Raw genomic sequence first — 28,000 nt, 5'->3', positions numbered from 1 at the left:
TTTTCACGTTAGATGCAAAAGTCTTAGGGTGAAAGAAAAGCTTCCTACAGCCCGAATTCAATTTACATACATCTCCTCGATTATGATAATTTGATTCTTATAATTATATGAGCTAAAAAAAGTGGGGGATTGGCTGGTACTCTCCTTCGGACGGATGAGAATCCAAAGGAGCAAAAATTAAGTAAGCTATAGGATTTATATATTGAATCCCTCCCTTTTATAAATTTAGGATCCGCCCCTGCGCTGATAGTTAATAGTTCTTTGAGCTAGCACACTATATAGGACATTTAACTTTCTACCTACCACAATTGTTAAACTACAGCACACATTTTTGACCGCCGAGCTTTACTTTTCCCTTTCTCTTTTCCTACCTTCTCAGGTTTCTCTTTGCCTTCTTTCGTTTGCGCCGGGAGTGATTTCATTCTCTCGATGGAAGTTTTCTTCTCGGACCTTTTGCTGCCGCTGCTTTTCCTAGAATCACGTGATGTTTTTCTGCTTTGTGATCGGCTGTTGTTGTTTTCTGGGGATTTCGTCTTTTGCCGTTGTTGCCTTACGTTCCTCTCATCGTTTGTCGGCTCTTCTTTCTTTTGTGGAATCGCGACGTCCTTGTCTCTCGTTCGTTCTTTGATTGGTGAGTTACTATAATCTTAAAGACAAAATAGTCGTTCTTGGTAAAACATAGGGTAATAATATTTGAATAGCGTATGTCGCTAAGACTAACTCACCTTCTTAAACTAGTATTATAGATTCAGTAATTATGAGTGTGAGTTAGTGTGCTAGTATGTACAAAGACGATTGACCATCTTTAAGTGTCTCTGTCAGTCAATTTGTCAAATAAAGCACTTATTTCCTCCGGCTAAATTGGGAAAGTTATTGCGATATTTTTTATTTAATTTAGTAAATCAATGATAAAACTTCGCTTTCCGACGGTTATTTTTAAAACATTTTTCACATAATTTTGTCTTTCAATAAAAACAATAATAAAAGTATGGTTTACTAGGCCTCCTTAACAGCCCTCTTCTATATTTTCAAACCCGCTTGTGTAAATAATTGCATTTTTTTAAAAGTAATTATTCTGGAGAAGGCTCGTGATAGATTCCATTTTTTGAGGCGGCATGCAGAATATGGAAGGTAGGAAGTAAAGTGTGTTTCGGTACTCACTTTTTGCCTGATCATCCATGCTTTTCTCTCCTAACTCCTGCCAGTGCCTTCGGTTGGACTGACATCCGTCTAAGAGAGGCTTCAGGCTTGGTTCAAGTTTGTAGAACAACTAGAAAAGCACAAAAGACGCAAAGTATTTCAGTTAGAGGGATACTATTTCAACTATTCATACTAATAGTATGAAGTATGCCATCCCACAACAATTTTGTTAGGTGAACACCCTGGTCACGCCCAACAATCCCGTTCGCACACAAATTTACCTCGTAGATTGGAAGACAAATGAAGTCGATAAAACCAACTTGCATAGAGGGAAGCTCGTTTTTCTTTCTCCTGTCCATCATGGGCTGGTGAATAGAAGAGAAGATGTCAATCAGATGTCAATCACACCATACATGCACTCCAAAGAATACCAAAAACACTCAACTTGTCTTGAATCAGAATTCACACCTCTTTCACAGGGAAGAAGGTAGAAATTCAGTGTGTTGGGGGTCTTTCCGACTAGTCTTGTTAATGGACTATCACATTTCAATCGCGGGTTGGTATAATTTTAGAGTTTCCTAACAAGTGTATTTTTAAAAATGCAACACTTGTTTCCATTTTTTTCCTCATACACATGCGAGATAAAGACAGATAGAATTTGACTTGATGAAAAAAGTGGGCTTGAAAAGGAGAGCTTCCGTTGGTTCTGCATGACAGTTGGTTGTGCGTATAAGGGTTGGCTGTAGATATAAAAGCTGCCTGTATGTGTGAAAGCTAAATGTAATTGTCTGTATGTATGGGAATTGGATGAGAATTGAATGTACGTATGAGAATTGGATGAACGTATGAGAATTGGCTGTACGTATGAGAATTGGCTGTACGTATGAGAATTGGCTGTACGTATGAGAATTGGCTGTACGTATGAGAATTGGCTGTACGTATGAGAAATGGATGTACGTATGAGAAATGGATGTACGTATGATAATTGGATGTACGTATTATAAAATTGGCTGTACGTATTATAGAATTGACTGTACGTATGATAATTGGATGTACGTATTATAGAATTGGCTGTACGTATGATAATTGGATGTACGTATTATAGAATTGGCTGTACGTATGAGAGTTGGCTGTACGTATGAGAATTGGATGTACGTATTATAGAATTGGCTGTACGTATGATAATTGGATGTACGTATTATAGTATTGGCTGTACGTATGAGTTGGCTGTACGTATGAGAGTTGGCTGTACGTATGAGAGTTGGCTGTACGTATTATAGAGTTGGCTGTACGTATGAGAGTTGGCTGTACGTATGAGAGTTGGCTGTACGTATGAGGGTTGGCTGTACGTATGAGAGTTGGCTGTACGTATTATAGAATTGGCTGTACGTATGAGAGTTGGCTGTACGTATTATAATTGGCTGTACGTATGAGAGTTGGCTGTACGTATGAGAGTTGGCTGTACGTATGAGAGTTGGCTGTACGTATTATAGAATTGGCTGTACGTATGAGAGTTGGCTGTACGTATTATAATTGGCTGTACGTATTATAGAGTTGGCTGTACGTATGAGAGTTGGCTGTACGTATGAGAGTTGGCTGTACGTATGAGAGTTGGCTGTGCTTACAATCGGTTCGGCATTAAGCTTCTCTTTCTCCAAGTCCCCCTGATCGAAAAACTCACTTGCAACCATTTCGGCGACCTGCAAAAAATTTCCCAACACATAAATCTTTTACAATTGAAACCCACTCTATACAACAATGACACTTTTGGAGAAAGAATAATCTTCATCGAATAAGGAGTGTCCGTATCAACCGAGCTGCTTTTGAGTGGTACAGCTACTTTGGCGAAATAAAGTGTCCGTTTTATTGAGGTTCCCTATTAACGGTACTTATCTCGTGTTTTCTTTTCTTCTCCAGTGGGTGTGAATGGAGACGAGTTTGATTGTTGCATTACGAACCTAATACGCCCACTTACCACTCGCTGTATTTCCCAGGGTTTCGTGATAGCTGCCACGTCACAAGCTGTCATCATCATCGCGCGCAAAAGCTCGCGATTATTATCTGCTGACCAGTCAACATTAGGTTCGGCTAGAATTTCTTGGAAAGTGCCGCGTTTCCTAGAATGTTGAACACAAGGTCATAACGCATTTCATTAATGCGTAAGAAAAGAGACCTTCAGAGGATCCTGCTCCTGGAAATTTGCCCGGTTTTAATCCCTTAGGAGTCAGCAAAATACCTTTCCTGGGAAGTTCCAATCCCTCCCTTGTGTCCTTCCAACCTTAGAAACCTAATCCTTTTATTGTTACGCATTGACGCTTTGATTGCCAAGTAATTACGATACTGGCTAAAAGACTACCACCCAACAACCCATCCCCCTCCCCCCAAACACACACCAGCCAACCACCAATCCCACCCCCCCCCTCCCCAAACACACACACACACACACACACACACACACACACACACACACACACACACACACACACACACACACACACACACACACACACACACACACACACACACACACACACACACACACACACACACACACACACACACACACACACACACACACACACACACACACACACACACACACACACACACACACACACACACACACACACACACACACACACACACACACACACACACACACACACACACACACACACACACACACACACACACACACACACACACACACACACACACACACACACACACACACACACACACACACACACACACACACACACACACACACACACACACACACACACACACACACACACACACACACACACACACACACACACACACACACACACACACACACACACACACACACACACACACACACACACACACACACACACACACACACACACACACACACACACACACACACACACACACACACACACACACACACACACACACACACACACACACACACACACACACACACACACACACACACACACACACACACACACACACACACACACACACACACACACACACACACACACACACACACACACACACACACACACACACACACACACACACACACACACACACACACACACACACACACACACACACACACACACACACACACACACACACACACACACACACACACACACACACACACACACACACACACACACACACACACACACACACACACACACACACACACACACACACACACACACACACACACACACACACACACACACACACACACACACACACACACACACACACACACACACACACACACACACACACACACACACACACACACACACACACACACACACACACACACACACACACACACACACACACACACACACACACACACACACACACACACACACACACACACACACACACACACACACACACACACACACACACACACACACACACACACACACACACACACACACACACACACACACACACACACACACACACACACACACACACACACACACACACACACACACACACACACACACACACACACACACACACACACACACACACACACACACACACACACACACACACACACACACACACACACACACACACACACACACACACACACACACACACACACACACACACACACACACACACACACACACACACACACACACACACACACACACACACACACACACACACACACACACACACACACACACACACACACACACACACACACACACACACACACACACACACACACACACACACACACACACACACACACACACACACACACACACACACACACACACACACACACACACACACACACACACACACACACACACACACACACACACACACACACACACACACACACACACACACACACACACACACACACACACACACACACACACACACACACACACACACACACACACACACACACACACACACACACACACACACACACACACACACACACACACACACACACACACACACACACACACACACACACACACACACACACACACACACACACACACACACACACACACACACACACACACACACACACACACACACACACACACACACACACACACACACACACACACACACACACACACACACACACACACACACACACACACACACACACACACACACACACACACACACACACACACACACACACACACACACACACACACACACACACACACACACACACACACACACACACACACACACACACACACACACACACACACACACACACACACACACACACACACACACACACACACACACACACACACACACACACACACACACACACACACACACACACACACACACACACACACACACACACACACACACACACACACACACACACACACACACACACACACACACACACACACACACACACACACACACACACACACACACACACACACACACACACACACACACACACACACACACACACACACACACACACACACACACACACACACACACACACACACACACACACACACACACACACACACACACACACACACACACACACACACACACACACACACACACACACACACACACACACACACACACACACACACACACACACACACACACACACACACACACACACACACACACACACACACACACACACACACACACACACACACACACACACACACACACACACACACACACACACACACACACACACACACACACACACACACACACACACACACACACACACACACACACACACACACACACACACACACACACACACACACACACACACACACACACACACACACACACACACACACACACACACACACACACACACACACACACACACACACACACACACACACACACACACACACACACACACACACACACACACACACACACACACACACACACACACACACACACACACACACACACACACACACACACACACACACACACACACACACACACACACACACACACACACACACACACACACACACACACACACACACACACACACACACACACACACACACACACACACACACACACACACACACACACACACACACACACACACACACACACACACACACACACACACACACACACACACACACACACACACACACACACACACACACACACACACACACACACACACACACACACACACACACACACACACACACACACACACACACACACACACACACACACACACACACACACACACACACACACACACACACACACACACACACACACACACACACACACACACACACACACACACACACACACACACACACACACACACACACACACACACACACACACACACACACACACACACACACACACACACACACACACACACACACACACACACACACACACACACACACACACACACACACACACACACACACACACACACACACACACACACACACACACACACACACACACACACACACACACACACACACACACACACACACACACACACACACACACACACACACACACACACACACACACACACACACACACACACACACACACACACACACACACACACACACACACACTTCCTGGGGAAAAGGTATTTGCTCCCATGGCTTTGGATATGGAGGTACGTCGTATATTTCAAGGTCTCATTCTAAAATCAAGGGATTCATATCTAGAAAACATCAGCAACTGGGGGAGGCTTATTCTCACTTGGTGCTCAAGACAGAGTAATATATATTATCCATAAACGTATGATAGTATACGCGTTTGTAAGTGAATTTTAAGGCTTAAAAAGAACAGTCTCTATTTATGGAAAGAAATGGTGATATGCCATGACTATTAAATCATTTGTGTTCATTTCTGGATTTCTCCAACGAGCTTCGCGCTGATAATCTTGGGAGTATCCTTCGGTATAGGGAATAACTTACTTGAAGTACAAGGCCAAATCCGTGGAGAGAATAGCATGCTCTAGGATCTTGATGGTGTCTCGGTATTCCTCTGGCGACATCTCTGAGAAGATGTTATTCCCCTGTAGAACAGAGGTAACAATCAAATGGCGCTTGGGTTTGTGGGACCAATCAAATGTCCTTAGGGTTTGTGGGGTTTGTGCGGTACATAAAATGGCGATAGGATTTCAGGGTTATGTACATAAATGACGATAGGGTTTAAGGGGTATGTACATAAAATGGCGATAGGATTTCAGGGTTAAATACATAAAATAACGATAGGATTTCAGGAGTATGTACATAAAATGACGATAGGGTTTTAGGGGTATGTACATAAAATGGCGCTAGTGTTTCAGGGATATGTACATAAAATGGCGCTAGGGTTCCAGGGGTATGTACATAAAATGGCGATAGGATTTCATTGGTATGTACATAAAATGGCGATAGGATTTCAGGGGTATGTACATAAAATGGCAATAGGATTTCAGGGGTATGTACATAAATGACGAAAGGGTTCCAGAAGAACATCAAATGGCGATTTTCCTTTCGGTACAAATCCGCGACCTTGGGGTATGGGATACGCACCGAACCGACAGAGGATGACTGGGGATGTGCGGGAAAACACCGAGAGAGTCTTCGGCGAGTCAGTCTAATAACTATTTGCAACCATTCCGAAAAGGGCAAACTGACTAAAGGAAATGAAGGGTTTGCTACTGGATTTCGATTGGAAATCTACCACCGTGACTGGTGGGACCTTTTGATGTCACATGAAAACCAACAATAGGGTTGTGGTGTGGGCACGTGATCATGGTTCATACCTCTCCATTGAGTATCATAATGCAGTGGTCGAAATGGTGGTGTTCCATTGTTGAGGTGCTGTACAGTGCTGCAAGCGGTGAGTCCGTCCTGTCAACAGAAACACGACAATGGCGCAATAGCTCAGTGATACCGACTAAGTCTCCCAAGCTAGTGGAGGTAAAACATATTTTTTCTTTGCGTCAAGAAGGTCCTGTGTTCACAAACTACATTAATTGGCACATTAACCAGGGTCGTAGTAAGGGTTGGGGACCCCAATATTATAAACAAATAATAAGAAAATGACCAGTAGGGGCGTGGCTGTGCCCCCAATATTTTCTTGATTACTGTATTTTTCCCCCATCTTGCGTGGCGTGCTACGGCTCTGCATTAACAAAGGTATTTGACGACCCTTCAAAGAAGTTACCCACTTTTCGGCGGACATCTTGTGTCGTGAAGTGTCGCGAGAACAACATAATGCAAACCAAGGTTGGACTCGCATCAGCGATATCTTTCATTACTAGAATCGGCCCATCTTACCTTGCCATTCTTCTATGTACCCCATAAAAATTTAGCTTGCTAAATATACTTACTTAGTTTGGAAGGCATTGTTGGTACCCCTGTGGTCGAGATCATGACAAAGGCACGCGACGATGAGCGCAAACACCTCTAAGTCACTGAAGTATTTACACAGGCTACCTGTCTGGAAATAAATGCACCATCCGGGTTTTGCTTCAGTATACAAGAGAGCTTATTTTCTATAATTATTTTTTTTTTGAAAAAGAGTCTCAGTTTGTCGACATCTTTTTGTCATCCTAGCGACATGTGAAGAAAGAATCCATTTTCATCGGCAGTTTTTGCGATTTTTTTATACATTTTTTTAAATTAAATTTGTTAAATGAGGAGGAGGTTGGTAAGCCTCAATGGAATTTAACCATTTAATCCCAAATATGTGTAACCGCATTGAATTAATACCTTCATTATAGTGAACATGGACTGTGCTACATTGAACGCATGTCTCCAGTTGTGATACTTTACAGGGCGGTAGTTCTTCTTTACACTCAGCAACCAGCGGCACATGGTCTGAGAGAAACATTGCGTTAGGTTAAAAAGGCCTCTCCCAACTATACTCCCAACACCCTCTTTCTTACACACATCCCCTGCAATATGCACTCCTTTCGCCCAACCCTTACAAACTATCCGTTCCCCCCAACTCTCTAACACCACCCACCTCTAAAATCCATGCCAACTACCCCCCACAGATAATATGCACTCCTTCCGCCCCATTCCAACTACCCCCTCCAACCACCTCAATAATATACACCCCTTGCGCCACATCCCATCACAATTACCCCCACCTCGGTAAAATACACCCCTTGTGCCCCATCCCATCACAACAACCTCCACCTCAGTAAAATACACCCCTTGCGCCCCATCCCATCACAGCTACCCCCACCTCAGTAAGTTACACCCCTTGCGCCCCATCCCATCACAATTACCCCCACCTCAGTAATATACACCCCTTGCGCCCCATCCCATCACAACAACCCCCACCCCAGTAATATACACCCCTTGCGCCCCATCCCATCTTAACTACCTCCACCTCAGTAATATACACCCCTTGCGCCCCATCCCATCACAATTACCCCCACCTCGGTAAAATACACCCCTTGTGCCCCATCCCATCACAACAACCTCCACCTCAGTAAAATACACCCCTTGCGCCCCATCCCATCACAGCTACCCCCACCTCAGTAAGTTACACCCCTTGCGCCCCATCCCATCACAATTACCCCCACCTCAGTAATATACACCCCTTGCGCCCCATCCCATCACAACAACCCCCACCCCAGTAATATACACCCCTTGCGCCCCATCCCATCTTAACTACCTCCACCTCAGTAACATACACCCCTTGCGCCCCATCCCATCACAATTACCCCCACCTCGGTAAAATACACCCCTTGTGCCCCATCCCATCACAACAACCTCCACCTCAGTAAAATACACCCCTTGCGCCCCATCCCATCACAGCTACCCCCACCTCAGTAAGTTACACCCCTTGCGCCCCATCCCATCACAATTACCCCCACCTCAGTAATATACACCCCTTGCGCCCCATCCCATCACAACTCCCCCCACCCCAGTAATATACACCCCTTGCGCCCCATCCCATCACAACAACCTCCACCTCAGTAATATACACCCCTTGCGTCCCATCCCATCTTAACTACCTCCACCTCAGTAATATACACCCCTTGCGCCCCATCCCATCACAATTACCCCCACCTCGGTTAAATACACCCCTTGTGCCCCATCCCATCACAACAACCTCCACCTCAGTAAAATACACCCCTTGCGCCCCATCCCATCACAGCTACCCCCACCTCAGTAAGTTACACCCCTTGCGCCCCATCCCATCACAATTACCCCCACCTCGGTAATATACAACCCTTGCGCCCCATCCCATCACAACTCCCCCCACCTCGGTAATATACACCCCTTGCACTCAATCCCATACCAACTACCCCCACCTCGGTATTATACACTCCTTGCGCCCCATCCCATCACAATTACCCCCACCTCAGTAAAATACACCCCTTGCGCCCCATCCCATCACAGCTACCCCCACCTCAGTAAGTTACACCCCTTGCGTCCCATCCCATCTTAACTACCTCCACCTCAGTAATATACACCCCTTGCGCCCCATCCCATCACAATTACCCCCACCTCGGTTAAATACACCCCTTGTGCCCCATCCCATCACAACAACCTCCACCTCAGTAAAATACAGCCCTTGCGCCCCATCCCATCACAACTACCTCCACCTCAGTAATATACACCCCTTGCGCCCCATCCCATCAGCCCTTGCGCCCCATCCCATCACAATTACCCCCACCTCGGTAATATACACCCCTTGCACTCAATCCCATCACAACAACCCCCACCCCAGTAACATACACCCCTTGCGCCCCATCCCATCACAATTACCCCCACCTCGGTTAAATACACCCCTTGTGCCCCATCCCATCACAACAACCTCCACCTCAGTAAAATACAGCCCTTGCGCCCCATCCCATCACAACAACCTCCACCTCAGTAATATACACCCCTTGCGCCCCATCGCATCACAACTACCTCCACCTTAGTAATATACAGCCCTTGCGCCCCATCCCATCAGCCCTTGTGCCCCATCCCATCACAACTACCCCCAACTCAGTAATATACACCCCTTGCGCCCCATCCCATCACAACAACCCCCACCCCAGTAACATACACCCCTTGCGCCCCATCCCATCACAACAACCCCCACCTCGGTAATATACACCCCTTGCACTCAATCCTATACCAACTACCCCCACCTCGGTAATATACACTCCTTGCGCCCCATCCCATCACAACTACCCCCACCTCGGTAATATACACCCCTTGCACTCAATCCCATCACAACAACCTCCACCTTAGTAATATACAGCCCTTGCGCCCCATCCCATCACAACTACCCCCACCTCAGTAATATACACCCCTTGCGTCCCATCCCATCTTAACTCCCCCCACCCCAGTAATATACACCCCTTGCGCCCCATCCCATCACAACAACCTCCACCTCAGTAATATACACCCCTTGCGCCCCATCCCATCACAACAACCCTCACCTCAGTAATATACACCCCTTGCGCCCCATCCCATCACAACAACCTCCACCTTAGTAATATACAGCCCTTGCGCCCCATCCCATCACAACTACCCCCACCTCAGTAATATACACCCCTTGCGCCCCATCCCATCACAACAACCCCCACCCCAGTAACATACACCCCTTGCGCCCCATCCCATCACAACAACCCCCCCCCCTCGGTAATATACACCCCTTGCACTCAATCCTATACCAACTACCCCCACCTCGGTAATATACACTCCTTGCGCCCCATCCCATCACAACTACCCCCACCTCGGTAATATACACCCCTTGCACTCAATCCCATCACAACAACCTCCACCTTAGTAATATACAGCCCTTGCGCCCCATCCCATCACAACTACCCCCACCTCAGTAATATACACCCCTTGCGTCCCATCCCATCTTAACTACCCCCACCTCAGTGATATACACCCCTTGCGCCCCATCCCATCACAACAACCCCCACCCCAGTAACATACACCCCTTGCGCCCCATCCCATCACAACTACCCCCACCTCGGTAATATACACCCCTTGCACTCAATCCCATCACAACAACCTCCACCTTAGTAATATACACCCCTTGCGCCCCATCGCATCACAACTATCCCCACCTCAGTAATATACAGCCCTTGCGCCCCATCCCATCACAACAACCCACACCTCAGTAATATACACCCCTTGCGCCCCATCCCATCACAACTATCCCCACCTCAGTAATATACAGTCCTTGCGCCCCATCACATCACAACAATCCTCACCTCAGTAATATACACCCCTTGCGCCCCATCCCATCACAACAACCCTCACCTCAGTAATATACAGCCCTTGCGCCCCATCCCATCACAACAACCCTCACCTCAGTAATATACACCCCTTGCGCCCCATCCCATCACAACTATCCCCACCTCAGTAATAAACAGCCCTTGCGCCCCATCCCATCACAACTACCCCCACCTCAGTAATATACACCCCTTGCGCCCCATCCCATCACAACAACCTCCACCTCAGTAATATACACCCTTTGCGTCCCATCCCATCTTAACTACCTCCACCTCAGTAATATACACCCCTTGCGCCCCATCCCATCACAATTACCCCCACCTCGGTTAAATACACCCCTTGCGCCCCATCCCATCACAACAACCTCCACCTCAGTAATATACACCCCTTGCGTCCCATCCCATCTTAACTACCTCCACCTCGGTAATATACACTCCTTGCGCCCCATCCCATCACAATTACCCCCACCTCAGTAATATACAGCCCTTGCGCCCCATCCCATCACAACAACCTCCACCTCAGTAATATAAACCCCTTAAGCCCCATCCCATCACAACTACCCCCACCTCAGTAATATACACCCCTTGCGTCCCATCCCATCTTAACTACCTCCACCTCGGTAATATACACTCCTTGCGCCCCATCCCATCACAACAACCCTCACCTCAGTAATATACAGCCCTTGCGCCCCATCCCATCACAACTACCTCCACCTCAGTAATATACACCCCTTGCGTCCCATCCCATCACAACTACCCCCACCTTAGTAATATACAGCCCTTGCGCCCCATCCCATCACAGCTACCCCCACCTCAGTAATATACACCCCTTGCGTCCCATCCCATCTTAACTACCTCCAACTCGGTAATATACACTCCTTGCGCCCCATCCCATCACAATTACCCCCACGTCAGTAATATACAGCCCTTGCGCCCCATCCCATCACAACAACCCTCACCTCAGTAATATACACCCCTTGCGCCCCATCCCATCACAACAACCTCCACCTCAGTAATATACACCCCTTGCGTCCCATCCCATCTTAACTACCTCCACCTCAGTAATATACAGCCCTTGCGCCCCATCCCATCACAACAACCCTCACCTCAGTAATATACACCCCTTGCGCCCCATCCCATCACAACAACCTCCACCTCAGTAATATACACCCCTTGCGTCCCATCCCATCTTAACTACCTCCACCTCAGTAATATACAGCCCTTGCGCCCCATCCCATCACAACAACCCTCACCTCAGTAATATACAGCCCTTGCGCCCCATCCCATCACAACTACCCCACCTCAGTAATATACACCCCTTGCGTCCCATCCCATCTTAACTACCTCCACCTCAGTAATATACAGCCCTTGCGCCCTATCCCATCACAACAACCCTCACCTCAGTAATATACACCCCTTGCGCCCCATCCCATCACAACAACCTCCACCTCAGTAATATACACCCCTTGCGTCCCATCCCATCTTAACTACCTCCACCTCAGTAATATACAGCCCTTGCGCCCCATCCCATCACAACAACCCCCACCTCAGTAATATACACCCCTTGCGCCCCATCCCATCACAATTACCCCCACCTCGGTTAAATACACCCCTTGCGCCCCATCCCATCACAACTACCCCCACCTCAGTAATATACACCCCTTGCGTCCCATCCCATCACAACAACCTCCACCTCAGTAATATACACCCCTTGCGCACCATCCCATCACAACAACCTCCACCTTAGTAATATACACCCCTTGCGCCCCATCCCATCACAATTACCCCCACCTCGGTTAAATACACCCCTTGCGCCCCATCCCATCACAATTACCCCCACCTCGGTTAAATACACCCCTTGCGCCCCATCCCATCACAACTACCCCCACCTCAGTAATATACACCCCTTGCGCCCCATCCCATCACAATTACCCCCACCTCGGTTAAATACACCCCTTGCGCCCCATCCCATCACAATTACCCCCACCTCAGTAATATACACCTCTTGCGCCCCATCCCATCACAATTACCCCCACCTCGGTTAAATACACCCCTTGCGCCCCATCCCATCACAACTACCCCCACCTCAGTAATATACAGCCCTTGCGCCCCATCCCATCACAGCTACCTCCACCTCAGTAATATAAACCCCTTAAGCCCCATCCCATCACAACAACCCTCACCTCAGAAATATACACCCCTTGCGCCCCATCCCATCACAACAACCTCCACCTCAGTAAAATACACCCCTTGCGCCCCATCCCATCACAGCTACCCCCACCTTAGTAATATACACCCCTTGCGTCCCATCCCATCTTAACTACCTCCACCTCGGTAATATAAACCCCTTAAGCCCCATCCCATCACAACTACCCCCACCTCGGTAATATACACCCCTTACACTCAATCCCATACCAACTACCCCCACCTCATCACGTTACACCCCTTGCGCCCCATCCCATCACAGCTACCCCCACCCCAGTAATATACAGCCCTTGCGCCCCATCCCATCACAACAACCCCCACCTCAGTAATATACACCCCTTGCGTCCCATCCCATCACAACAACCCCCACCTCAGTAATATACACCCCTTGCGCCCCATCCCATCACAACTACCCCCACCTCAGTAATATAAACCCCTTGCGCCCCATCCCATCACAACAACCCTCACCTCAGTAATATACACCCCTTGCGCCCCATCCCATCACAACTACCTCCACCTCAGTAATATAAACCCCTTAAGCCCCATCCCATCACAGCTACCCCCACCTCAGTAAGTTACACCCCTTGCGCCCCATCCCATCACAACTACCCCCACCTCGGTAATATACACCCCTTGCACTCAATCCCATACCAACTACCCCCACCTCGGTATTATACACTACTTGCGCCCCATCCCATCACAACTACCCCCACCTCAGTAATATACACCCCTTGCGCCCCATCGCATCACAACTACCCCCACCTCGGTAATATACACGCTTTTCGTTCCACCCCACCTCCCTTGGTACGCGCCTCTTCCCTAGCTGAGAATAATCTCACCTCCGGTAGCACGTGGAATGTGCGGAATGTGTCCAGTTCCATGAACATGCGCATAGACGCTAGTATCGTGTCCTCGTCACCCCAGACCATGTCGTTAAACTCGTACGCGTAAAGACCCAGCTGCTCTGCGGATGGAATCTCCTTCTTCTACAGAATAATAAGACAATTTTGCTAAACTTGGGAATATCCTGCCACATAATTTCTCGTTCTTAAGAATGATGCGAAGAAAAAATGTGATGTTCTTTTGTAGGGCTATTGTGGCATTTGTGGTATTCTGAAGCTGCTCGAAAGGTGTTATCAGAGAAAATATGCTTTTGTGTAAGATTACTACGACTTTCAAAATTCTTCGAACCCTCGCTGTCAACAGCTAAATCGTTTTCTGGCCTCCGTCATTCAAAATCCTTGAAGCGTTTTTATTGGCCAGCAGTGAAATGACTTCCAACCTCTTCGCAACAGGATGAAGTCCCGTTAGTTTTTGAATGACGGGAGCCAGAAAGCGCTTCAGTCAGAGGTTATTGACGAGAGTTCACTAAGTATTGTAAAGCAATACAGTAATGATATTGAAAAAAACGTTTTCTTATGGTATCACTTGCGAGGATCACTTATGCTATAACTTACGAGGATCACTTATGGTATCACTTACGAGGTTCACTTATGGTATTACTAACGAGGATCACTTATGGTATCAGTTACGAGGATCACTTATGCTATCACTTACGAGGATCACTTATGGTATCACTTACGAGGATCTCTCATGGTATTACTTACAAGGATCACTTATGCTATAACTTACGAGGATCACTTATGGAATCACTTACGAAGAGCACTTATGGTATCACTTACGAGGATCTCTTATGGTATCACTTACGAGGATCACTTATGGAATCACTTACGAGGATCACTTATAGTATCACTTACGAGGATCTCTTATGGTATCACTTACGAGGATCTCTTATGGTATCACTTACGAGGATCTCTTATGCTATCACTTACGAGGATCTCTTATGGTATCACTTACGAGGATCACTTATGGTATCACTTACGAGGATCTCTTATGGTATCACTTACGAGGATCTCTTATGGTATCACTTACGAGGATCTCTTATGGTATCACTTACGAGGATCACTTATGGTATCACTTACGAGGATCTCTTATGGTATCACTTACGAGGATCACTTATGCTATCACTTACGAGGATCACTTATGGTATCACTTACGAGGATCACTTATGCTATCACTTACGAGGATCACTTATGGTATCACTTACGAGGATCTCTTATGGTATCACTTACGAGGATCTCTTATGGTATCACTTACGAGGATCACTTATGCTATCACTTACGAGGATCTCTTATGGTATCACTTACGAGGATCTCTTATGGTATTACTTACGAGGATCACTTATGGTATCACTTACGAGGATCACTTATGGTATCACTTACCAGGATCTCTTATGGTATCACTTACGAGGATCACTTATGGTATCACTTACGAGGATCTCTTATGGTATCACTTACGAGGATCTCTTATGGTATTACTTACGAGGATCACTTATGGTATCACTTACGAGGATCACTTATGGTATCACTTACCAGGATCTCTTATGGTATCACTTACGAGGATCACTTATGGTATCACTTACCAGGATCTCTTATGGTATCACTTACGAGGATCTCTTATGGTATCACTTACGAGGATCACTTATGGTATCACTTACGAGGATCACTTATGGTATCACTTACGAGGATCAGTTACGCTATAACTTAGGAGGATCACTTATGGTATCACTTACGAGGATCTCTTATGGTATTACTTACAAGGATCACTTATGCTATAACTTACGAAGATCTCTTATGGTATCACTTACGAAGAGCACTTATGGTATCACTTACGAGGATCTTGTGTACTTCGGCTGGTTGCGCCGATGCGTGATATGACAGCACCTAGAGAAAATAGACAACGAACTCTCGATTTAAATGTGAAAAATAACTATCCTGTTGTGTATAAACACGATAAGACAAGAAACAGCATGAAACATTTTTTATGAAGATGAAAAAACTAATGGCAAATAACACATTTCAAAGCTGAATCGAGTATTTGCAAATAAACATCGCGAGAGACTTAATGCGCTTCACACGAGACTGACTTAATTTGCAGTGTGGCAGTGTGTAAATGCGGACTGATCCACGCAGTTTACAATCATGGGTGTGAGCTTTTGCTTGAAAGACAAAGCCCGAACCAGAGTTATCGCGCCAAACTCTACCTACCTCCATGGCAACTTTCTGCTTCGTCAAGAGCTTGCATGCTTCTTCGTACAGCTTCGTGTTGTTAATTCCGAGGCCACAGAAAATGGCAAACGCCTACAACCAAAATAGATCAATGTGGGAAATGCACGAAGGAGTTCAAAAAGATGAAAGGCTGTATGTTCTTTAGGGTTCGGGAGCATGTTTCCCAAATTGTTTATTTTTTTTAGAATGCCCTACATTCATGATAACGTGGAGAACAATACTTGTGGGCACCCTGTGTTAAAAGCATTGGTGTCGAAAACAACCCGGTTCATCAAGTTGTCCAGCGTTATAAAAAAAAAAAAAACTTTGCAAGCGTGAAGCATGCATGATGCATCAGAAAGTGTTAAAAAAGGTATTCTGTGTGTAAGTGTAGGGGGAAGGAGGATTTCAATTCTTGGCATTTTGGGGTGTGAAAATTCTGGGAACCCACAATCCTTACCCCTTCCCCCTTGATGTCATAGCTGAGTATCCTACCCGTGCCCCCTGGTAATTGAAGAAATGGGAGTGTCTTGTACCTCGAATATACTCTCGTCGCTCTCGCTAAAGGGCTTGCCATCAAGCTTGTTCATGAGCTGCACAACACCTAAGATATTTCAAACATATTAGACATAGACAGATGAGTTATTAGCCACTTTGACTTGCGTCAAAGTCTGCTTGCTATCAAAGCTAGGGAACCTATATGTAGCAAATTTACCAACTAATAAAGGGATACTATGCTGTTTGACCGTGAAGTGTATGATTAAGTGACCGCACCCCGAAATATCGTGACCGTGGGTGAAAGTTACATGGTCTTTCATCGGGCTTCCCGTTCAAATTGCCCGTCTTCCAGAGAAGTGTTTTTCCAAGTTCCCTGAAATGGGGTTACTGCTCACCAATGATGTTCTGCTCCCTATTGTATATCGGCATGCATAGGATAGACTTGGTCACGAATCCGCTTGCCTGGTCGGCCTAGACACAGGTTAAGGGTTAGGGAGTGCTTCAAAAAGCGTCAACCACAGATGACACATAAGAACACTGCATACAATGTCAGTAAAACTCCATAACCCTTACAGCAGTCGAAAACAGACCAATTTACGGGGTGCTATGTGAAAAGAAATTACTCCAAAATCTGTTTGGAATTCAAGTCAGCAAGGGGACGGATTTCGAACTCGTGTTATCTGGATTCCACTGCACGACATAAATACCTGTCATATTACCTCGGGGCTAAATCTGTCGTCTGAATACGCGTCCGGGATATTCACGACCTGTTGACGGACACACAGTATACATTTACTTCCAGTCTTACCCTTTCATTTCCCTTTTCTTCTCTTTCCTTCCTTTTCTCCACTCTTCTTCAATCCTCCTCTCTTCTCAACTACTACCCACCTGTCCTGAAGTAGCCACCCAAAACGCGATACCCGTGTCAACGGACCAGTAGCTGCTGGGTGTACTGAGGAAAGACAGCATGGGCAAAACTGATCACCATCATGGGTCTCAATATCACTGGCCATCCTAACATCCATAAAAGAGGCATCGCCTCTCTCAAGCAAGTCTATTTAAAATTTCTCTCTTGGTCAAAACCTGGTTTTCCAATTAGCAGGTGTCACAGCTTTCAAATTAAGAAAGAAATTGAGAGGGATGTGTCCTCCTACTCACCTCAGGACCGCATCTTCGTCTTCCTTGAACTGAGGGAAGTGTCTTTCTACTCGCCTCAGGACCGCATCTTCGTCTTTCTTGAACTAAGGGAAGTGTCTTTCTAATCACCTCAGGACAGCATCTTCGTCTTTTTTGAACTAAGGGAAGTGTCTTTCTACTCACCTTAGGACCGCATCTTCGTCTTTCTTGAACTAAGGGAAGTGTCTTTCTACTCACCTCAGGACCGCATCTTCGTCTTCCTTGAACTAATGGAAATGTCCTCCTACTCACCTCAGGACCGCATCTTCGTCTTCCTTGAACTAAGGGAAGTATCCTCCTACTCACCTCAGGACTGCATCTTCGTCTTCCTTGAACTGGATATCAAAAGCTTTCGAGAAGACAACACCCTGTGGGAAAAATACCGTAAGCGCTCCTTCAATATCGCGAAAGTACCTGGCCTTTCCCTTGTCACAAAACAATCCGTATGTCCGTCACGTGCTTCGGGGGGGAGGGGATGGTAGAGCCGTGTGTCTGAGAGATGTCTGAGGGAGGGTTGGTAGAATATGTCTATGGTATGGTGTTCTGTCTATGTGCGTTAGGAGAGGGGAGGTGGGAGGTGTTTAATGTAGGGGTAGGGCGGTAGAATATGTCTGTGTCTGTATATGCTTGTAGGGGGGGGGGGGGGGGGGGGGGAGGGTAGTAGTTGTGTGCACACACAGAGGGAATACATTCAAAAAAGGCTTCGCCAATTGGACGGGTTACCTGTGTCCCGGGGGAGTCATCGATCAAAAAAACCATACATCTCTCGCACTGTAGTAAGGCCTGGGCCTGTACGATAATGTTATTGACACAGTCGTCAACATTCGTCTGCTCCTCAAAAATACTCTTCGCAAGCTGAAGTAAGACCTGACAACAAGTAAAAAAGGGTCAGAATAATCTAGTTTCATGTTCCATGTTCATAAATATAATACAAGCCCTTCTTGGAAGAGGCACTAAGGGTTCATAAATATAATACAAGCCCGGCTTGGAAGAGGCTCTAAGGGTTCATAAATATAATACAAGCCCGGCTTGGAAGAGGCTCTAAGGGTTCATAAATATAATACAAGCCCGGCTTGGAAGAGGCTCTAAGGGTTTATAAATATAATACAAGCCCGGCTTGGAAGAGGCTCTAAGGGTTCATAAATATAATACAAGCCCGGCTTGGAAGAGGCTCTAAGGGTTCATAAATATAATACAAGCCCGGCTTGGAAGAGGCTCTAAGGGTTCATAAATATAATACAAGCCCGGCTTGGAAGAGGCTCTAAGGGTTCGTAAATATAATACAAGCCCGGCTTGGAAGAGGCTCTAAGGGTTCATAAATATAATACAAGCCCGGCTTGGAAGAGGCTCTAAGGGTTCATAAATATAATACACGCCTCGGTTTCAGAAGAACCCTTCGCAAATACCAGCGAGATTACAAAGAATACTTCAATTTCTGCATTGTTCTAATCTAATGTCCAGGGGATTACCGCTGGCACATGCGCATGAATTCACCCCAAACCGAGGCTCGCACTGTACTTATGCGTCCTTACTCAATCTCAGTTTTAGATTTGAAACTGGACCGGTCTATTGTGGTGTGACACGCTCTACCATAAAAACACTAGCCAATCAAGATGCAGTTTAGTAGTTTTAATTGACCAGTACTTCAATTGTCAGTACTTCTGTTGTCGGCTTACAATGACGATTTGTTAAGTGAGGTCAATGGCAATTCACCTTCTCTACATCTTCTCACAACTTTTTACGACTAGCGGAGCGTCAAACTTGTAAACTAGATGGCAACTTTGTTTTTATCGCGCGCTTTACAAATAGTTGTGGGAAGTTGTGGGGAGGGTGAATCCGACATCTTTATAGACCAAGTACAAGACAGCTTCAAGGTGACCCCTGTAGCGAGCGTCGCCCAATTAACCAACAAGCACTGAGCTATTCATAATACAGGGATCTGAGTTCCGTTTTCCCCGCAGCTTTTGTTTGGAAATTGCGACAAGCCATATCATGATCAAAATAAATCTTTTATTACCATTCTACGACAAGAGGTCTGCCTATCAGTCGCGAATATGCGTTCTATCATTTTTCCTTTTTTATATTTATTTTTTTACGTACAGTACCTGGTTTCTTTTGAATTCCAACTCGGACGTCTCAAATAGTTGAGCGTTAGTGATTCCGATAGCACAGAACGTCAGGTAATCTTTAAAAACCTTTTAATTGAATGCAGATAAGCTGCAAATTAGCAAATTAATCTCAGAAAAATAAGTAATATCCCCAAACCACATTATTTCAGCAGCGCGATATTTCTCAGGCTAAAGGGTACAGCAAGTCAAATAGGTGCAGTGTATCAGTGTCAAATGTTTAATTCTGCCCCTCAAATAGGTGCAGTGTATCAGTGTCAAATGTTTAATTCTGCCCCTCAAATAGGTGCAGTGTATCAGTGTCAAATGTTTAATTCTGCCCATCGAATAGGTGCCGTGTATCAGTGTCAAATGTTTAATTCTGCCCCTCAAATAGGTGCAGTGTATCAGTCTATGCATTAATGATGGATCTAGACGTTGAAGGGCGGGAGCTGTGGTAATGTGGTGGCAAGCAACGCAAGATGGGTCTGACACAGATCCATCATTGTGAGCGGGGAGACTCGTTTGGCTAAGCCGGCCATTGTCTCCAGGTATTTCCCTCTAGCTCGCAGTATTTGGGCGTTGGCCTTCCAGTCACGCCCCCCCCCCCCCCACCCCCCCCCCCCCCCCCCACACATATATATATAGCTTACTTCTTCGTCTTTCTCTGTGAATTGATGCGATCCAGACTTTTTGTTTATCATCTGCGCAACTCCCAGCACCTACACAACAAAACAACAGCATTATTCTAGAGCGCCAGCACTGTTCAAAACGTAGCAATGTTCGGCCAACTAATGCAGAGGGTGTGTAAAAAATATAATCTAGCCTGCTAGCCGGCTCTTATTTGAGGGCACTCGGAAAAGTTGTTCTCATCCTGTAGCGCTACACTCCCCTAGCTCAAGTGCATCTCGGCCTTCGCGAGAAATGACCTATGGCTAAGAGGCCAAACTCCATCCCATGCTGGATCCACATTTTAGCACAACGACCAGCAAGTAACAAAAATAGAGAGCTCTACCACCCTAAGGGATTAAAAACTATTTTTAACCTCGTGCCTGGATCTTTTGGGCCTAGTAATTTAAAATGGCGGCGGGTTAAAAAATGTTAACGCCCTTTGAAGTTCCAGCCCAGTGACCACCTATAAGTGGAGGCGACGAAAAAGAAGAGAAAAACGTCCGCATAGTCTTCTTTCTCGTTTATTTTTCACTACCCACCCCACCCCAATCCTTGTGCCAATAACGAGGCCCGGTGCAGCCTCCCTTTCTCTCTGCACTTGCTAGGTGATCGCGAGGCCCGGTGTTGGCCTGAGGATGCAGCCTTACTTTCTCTCTGCACTTGCTAGGTTGGCGAGATTCAAGGAGTGACACGTTACGCTGTGGTCGCGCGCAAACCCCTTTTCTATATCGGAGAACATTGGCAAATCCCATTTCGCATGTGAGATTCAAGGTGACCCCACCCAACCAAACCTCGCACTTCACCTCGTTGTCTTAGTTCTTGACAGGCAGATGCGACAATGCTCTGTACCCCCCCCCCCCACCCTCCCCAAATGCATAACTCGGCATACTACTTTCAAGGCGTGGTCCATTCTAGTCGCTTTTGCCACTCTTACCTCATCTTCATGGTTCTTGATAGGCATGCAGAGAATGCTATGTGTTGTGTAACCGGTTTTCTTGTCCACATCCCTGTTAAACCTTGGGTCCTGCAACACAGTCGCCGTTTTAAAGAGCCATTGTCAGACAAACCCTGTTATTGTTTTCATTCAACACATTCGACAGAATGTGTAATTGAATTTTATACCCAGCCATCTAAATCCAAATCGACTGATTCTTCTTAACCTATAATGAATACTTAATTCAACCGGAAATCTCGCAATAGCTTCCGAAATTTAATGGAAATGGACGCATTCTCACACTTCTTATTTTGCAAGGATGCTAACATCTTAGGAACATGCTAGGGACATGTCATTATCTAGCGGGGAGGGGAGCTCTAAATTTTTTGGTGGGAGGGTTCTAATTTTTTTCGCATGTCTAAAGGGAGGGTCCTTATTTTTATCACATCTCTAAGGGGAGGGTGTTTTTTTCAACAAATATTTTGTGTGGAATATTTCTTTGCTCCATCATATAAACTCATCGTGAGATAAATGCTGTAGAATGTGCATGGAATAGGATTTATTATAATATGGTCCAATTTCGTGGCTTTTTTTCTTCATCACCATCGTCATCTGAAGGCCCATGACAGGCGCGTGCACGTGGTGCACGGCGCACCCAACCCCCTGCTTTTTCCATATCAGACCTATGACTGCGCAGCCCCCTTTAAGCCAATCCTGGGTACGCGCCTTCATGTGTTCAAGAAAAGAAAGAGGAAGGAGCCAAGGAGAAGGCTGAGAGAAAAAGAAAGCTTGAAAAAGCATGCCAACTATGACTAGGTACACCCACATAGAGAGGGCAAGCTCAAGAAGATTAAGGTGTCGGTCCTTGATCTATACACAGAGAAGGAGAAGCTCAACTGCTAGAAGAGGATGTTGAAGGGCGATAAAGTCGATCACCTTTGCAAAGAGGACCCGATAAAAAGTAAGCGAGGAAGACCTAAAACTGATCCCGGGACATGAAACAATCCCGAGCAGTTCGCCATTAAGCCCCAAGAAATTGCTGTAATGGACTAAGGGAAAGCGAAGAAATGACTTGCAATTGTAAGCATAATAAAGTGTTTCAAGCAAATGAATTATTTTAAAGAACGCGAAAACCAGGGGCGTGGCCAGGGAACGGGCCCAGGGCGCAAGCCCCCCCCCCCCCCTCCTTCCAGGAGCCAAAAGCAGTAACTGTAGGCGAAAATGCCTTATAATGGCCTTCTGTCGTTCAAAACCCTGGCTACGCACCCCTGAAAACAAAGACTTTTATTTGCTGAAGGAATACAGCTTAACAACATAACCTCGCTCAAAACCATATCACACACACACAAAAACATATGGCGTTCGCGAACTCCAGCCCAGCGAAATACAGAGAAAAGAGGCCTCTGCTAGCAGGGAACGTGACGCTTGGAACATTGAAAATGCCTTTCAAGGTAATTTTAATAATTCATTGATGCAGACAGTATGATCTTATTAGTTGTCTATGCCAAAAAAATGTGTTTATCCTGAAGCTAGTCTCTGGAATTTTGCAAAATGAAAGAAAAATTATTTGCAATTTACCAAGACTCGAATACATACAAAAAGGGGAATGAGACCCAGACATGTCTTAGTAGTTTAAAAAAAAAAAGCTTTTTGATGACGAAGCAACAGCCGGTTATTCAAAAAAGTACCAGTATTTGTTTTCTGAGCTGATAAAAAAGATACGGGTAATTTTTTGATCGGAGAGCCTGATTAGAGGAAACCGCAAAGCATGGTAAAGGAGACAGCCGTAAGAAAAAAACACCAGAGTTCGTGAGATTGGAGGGGGGGGGGGGGGGGGGATATGTTACGTCTTTTTGTCTAATTGCATTAATTTAAAACGATAAAAAAAATCCATGCCTGATCGCCTCAGGGTACATGTTAATAACATAAAGACTATTGTTTAATATCTGGTTCCATGGTGCACAATATCCACTTTCTTTTTTATTAGAACGTCCAGCCTGAGATTTCTTCAAATTTCAGGAACATCCAAATATCATGCCGAGGCTCCGAGGGCAGCAATTGTTTGTTTGTGTGATGCGATCTAAAATGCAGTTCATAATCACAGCTATGCTATTGATCATTTGTGTAATTCTCCTCCTAATAATTAATTTGGATATTATATTTTTGTATACACTAGAATTTAAGAACATCGTTAAAAACATTTTCATGCTCCGGCCTCTGAAAAATTGTACGTTAATATAGAGACAGTATAATTGGAAAATCTAGCTAAAGGGAGGGCAGGCGTAATACAAATTGCAATGCGAAGGTTTTTGGATTAGCGCGAGATACTAAATATATTACCTGAGTAATTTTGGAGTTTTATCTAGCTTTGAATAACAAGTAAACGATCTTTGTTTGGGACACCTATAGCACCCAAATTGTTTTCAGTTGTACTACAAAAGAAATAAATATTATAGTTGCTGTCATGGAAACTTGTATTTACTTATCCAAACCAAAAATAGACTTAAAAACCGAGCCAACAATTGTTTTTTGTAAATCTTTTGATTGTTATTTTCCATCTCGGTGTTGTATCCTATTTTTGTCCTGTCATACAAGAAATGTTGTGCCGTCCAATTTAAATGTACCCCACTAATTTGAGTTTTCTTTAGGAGCTGAGCATTCGACTTTTATATTTGTCAACTTTATTACCGGAATAGGATAGGCACATTCTTTGCACTAAACAGATTGCTTAAAAAAAGAAAAAAAATCGACTTTTATAATTGTAAGCTTTATTACCGGAATAGGATAGGCACATACATAGCCCTGAAAAACTAATATAAAGCAAAACAAATAAATGTATTTTTAATAGAATTGCTCAAGGTATACACGATTAAAAAAGAGTCGCTAGGGAATTGAAAAAATTGTAAAATAATAATTTAAAAGATTTTCCAAGGTAAAAAGACAAGTGGATCTATTTCGTCAATTCAATTTCGCGTAGAACTATTTTGAATAAGACGTCAGTGTGAATAAGTGATGGGTCGGAAAATAGTTTTATTGCGGCGACCTTTTTTTACGATTAAGCCGGGGGTAATAAAGACTGCTGTGTGGAGAGATAAAACCTCCGCAGGATATCTGCTTTGACCAAGGAAACTTTATAACAGTTTGAATTCGGTATGTTGTGATGAAACAATTTTTTTTATTCAAACGAATGACTTTTTTTCAATAGACGTGGCGTATGCCTAATTGAAATAAGGTTTTTAGCTTATTGTACTGTTAATCTGTAGATACCATTTCTGTATTTGCCGACGAAGCCGTCAAAGCTATAGTGATAAATTAAAATAAAGATGTGGCAACACATTTGAAAAAGAGTGCTATATTTTCGTGTGTCAAGAAAAGTGCAGTTCATTGACAAATAACGGGTTTCCAGGGGGAAATTCAAATGTCGATTTTATTGGGAAATGCAAATTTGAGCCAGTTGTACCTGTGGTATTATGCAGCTTTGTAATCAAGACTTGTTGGCAATAACTCTGGTTAAAATTAATAATTTGTCGAGACTGCAATTCAAGGTTTTGAAATCTCGGACTGGAATGAATATGCTCGTAGTCCGCAGATCTATCTTATATCACGTCTGTCGATACATTTTGACCATTTCTTATACATTATATGCTAAAGCGATCAAAATTCTTCTCATTGTCAACACAGAACGCAGCCAAAAATTCACCGCCGATGAGATATTTATGGTCGCGTTGAGTGAAAAATTGATTTCGTACGCGAACAATAAAATGATCAAAATGTTATTTGTAATGTCTGGCAAAATGATTTTCCCTCAACACAAAGAAAACTTACCGAGTATGCGTCCTTTATATTGATAGCTTCGCCAGATTCTGCCGCACATCCCGCTATTCCCTTGCCAAAAGGCACGACAATTTGGTCGTCCTCATTTTGAATAGATTCTTCAACACTCGAGGCTGTGGTCACGTCGAAAAGTTTCGACACCAAAACACGGTTTTCCTTGCTTCCATGAGTAAGGAATAAAGACCCGCGATCCGCATTTGTAAGAACACTCACGTTGACTAGAATTTTATGACTTAGGCGATTGATGTCTAGTTCATTGGCGATGTCTCGGATCAGTTCCATAAATTTATCTTTTTCGTCGAGTTTGGAGAGTTCCGTGAATGACATTGATTGTCGCTGTTTTGGCGACCCGGATCTACCAAACAGCATCGACGCACGGATGTCAGTAGAAGATTCAGCAAGCAGCGAGCAGCGGCCGGATATTTTTCTCTCGCTTAGAGATACACTCTGTCTGTTTATTGCCATGCGAGAGGATGGCTTGTACGAGTGTTGGCTCATCCAGTATTCCACCATAGCCGGGGTTGTTTTCTTTTCAAAGTACCTTTTAGTGAATTGTTCGTTGCTGTCTAAGAAGGCCTCCACTTGTTCTGCCGTGGGTTCCATGACGACTCTAGCCCGGGTTTCTGGTGCTATAAGTATTCTGCAGTTAAATTGTGCCACTCTGCTTTCACAGGCAGAGGGCTCCTGTGTTTATGTCATATCTCGCGATTCATGGGCCTAGAAAGCTAATTCTACTCGAAACGAGCATTGCCTAGTAGTCCCGTTGTGTTTACTCGATAGACCGCTATTGCCTTGAACCTATTTAGTTATACTAGAACCTAATGACGTCACAGGTCGTTAATTCGGGTTCGCCTCAATAAAAAGTACTTTATGGCCGCCGAGCTGTGTGATATGCGATGGGTAAACAAACTAAAGCCTACTCACCCTGTGTGAGTTTGCGTAACTTGAAAGAAACTCTATCGTTAACTGCATCTCGTTTTACCGTGATATATGCTTTTCGTCTTATTCCATAACAACAATGTCGGAGATAATC

The 28,000-nt window shown here is 45.2% G+C and overlaps 1 protein-coding gene across 1 annotated transcript; it reads right to left on the bottom strand.

The window, feature by feature from the left end:
- Window positions 1-28,000, bottom strand: LOC5514591 (cGMP-specific 3',5'-cyclic phosphodiesterase). The gene is made up of 22 exons (XM_048728573.1): window positions 26,959-28,000; window positions 23,134-23,223; window positions 22,181-22,249; window positions 21,528-21,617; window positions 20,146-20,289; window positions 19,729-19,790; window positions 19,135-19,198; window positions 18,966-19,013; window positions 18,642-18,717; window positions 18,285-18,352; window positions 17,749-17,841; window positions 17,374-17,424; window positions 15,481-15,627; window positions 8,949-9,056; window positions 8,567-8,676; window positions 7,997-8,084; window positions 7,161-7,261; window positions 3,116-3,257; window positions 2,766-2,840; window positions 1,422-1,505; window positions 1,162-1,270; window positions 1-646 (listed from the first exon to the last, which is right to left on the bottom strand). Exons 1-22 carry the CDS (start codon window positions 27,568-27,570, stop codon window positions 312-314), a joined length of 2,766 nt encoding a protein of 921 aa, XP_048584530.1. The 5' UTR covers window positions 27,571-28,000; the 3' UTR covers window positions 1-311.

This window comes from Nematostella vectensis, chromosome 6, assembly GCF_932526225.1.
Source record: "Nematostella vectensis chromosome 6, jaNemVect1.1, whole genome shotgun sequence".
NCBI classification, from domain to species: domain Eukaryota; kingdom Metazoa; phylum Cnidaria; class Anthozoa; order Actiniaria; family Edwardsiidae; genus Nematostella; species Nematostella vectensis.
This window is presented reverse-complemented; position numbering and strand designations above follow the sequence as displayed.

Excerpts from the sequence above, each read along its gene's own strand:
- LOC5514591 (XM_048728573.1), bottom strand. The coding sequence starts at position 27,570 with ATGGAACCCACGGCAGAACAAGTGGAGGCCTTCTTAGACAGCAACGAA. Across the intron at positions 17,425-17,748 it reads AGCAGAAAGTTGCCATGGAG|GTGCTGTCATATCACGCATC; the intron begins GTAGGTAGAGTT and ends TATTTTCTCTAG. Across the intron at positions 1,271-1,421 it reads TTTGTCTTCCAATCTACGAG|TTGTTCTACAAACTTGAACC; the intron begins GTAAATTTGTGT and ends GTGCTTTTCTAG.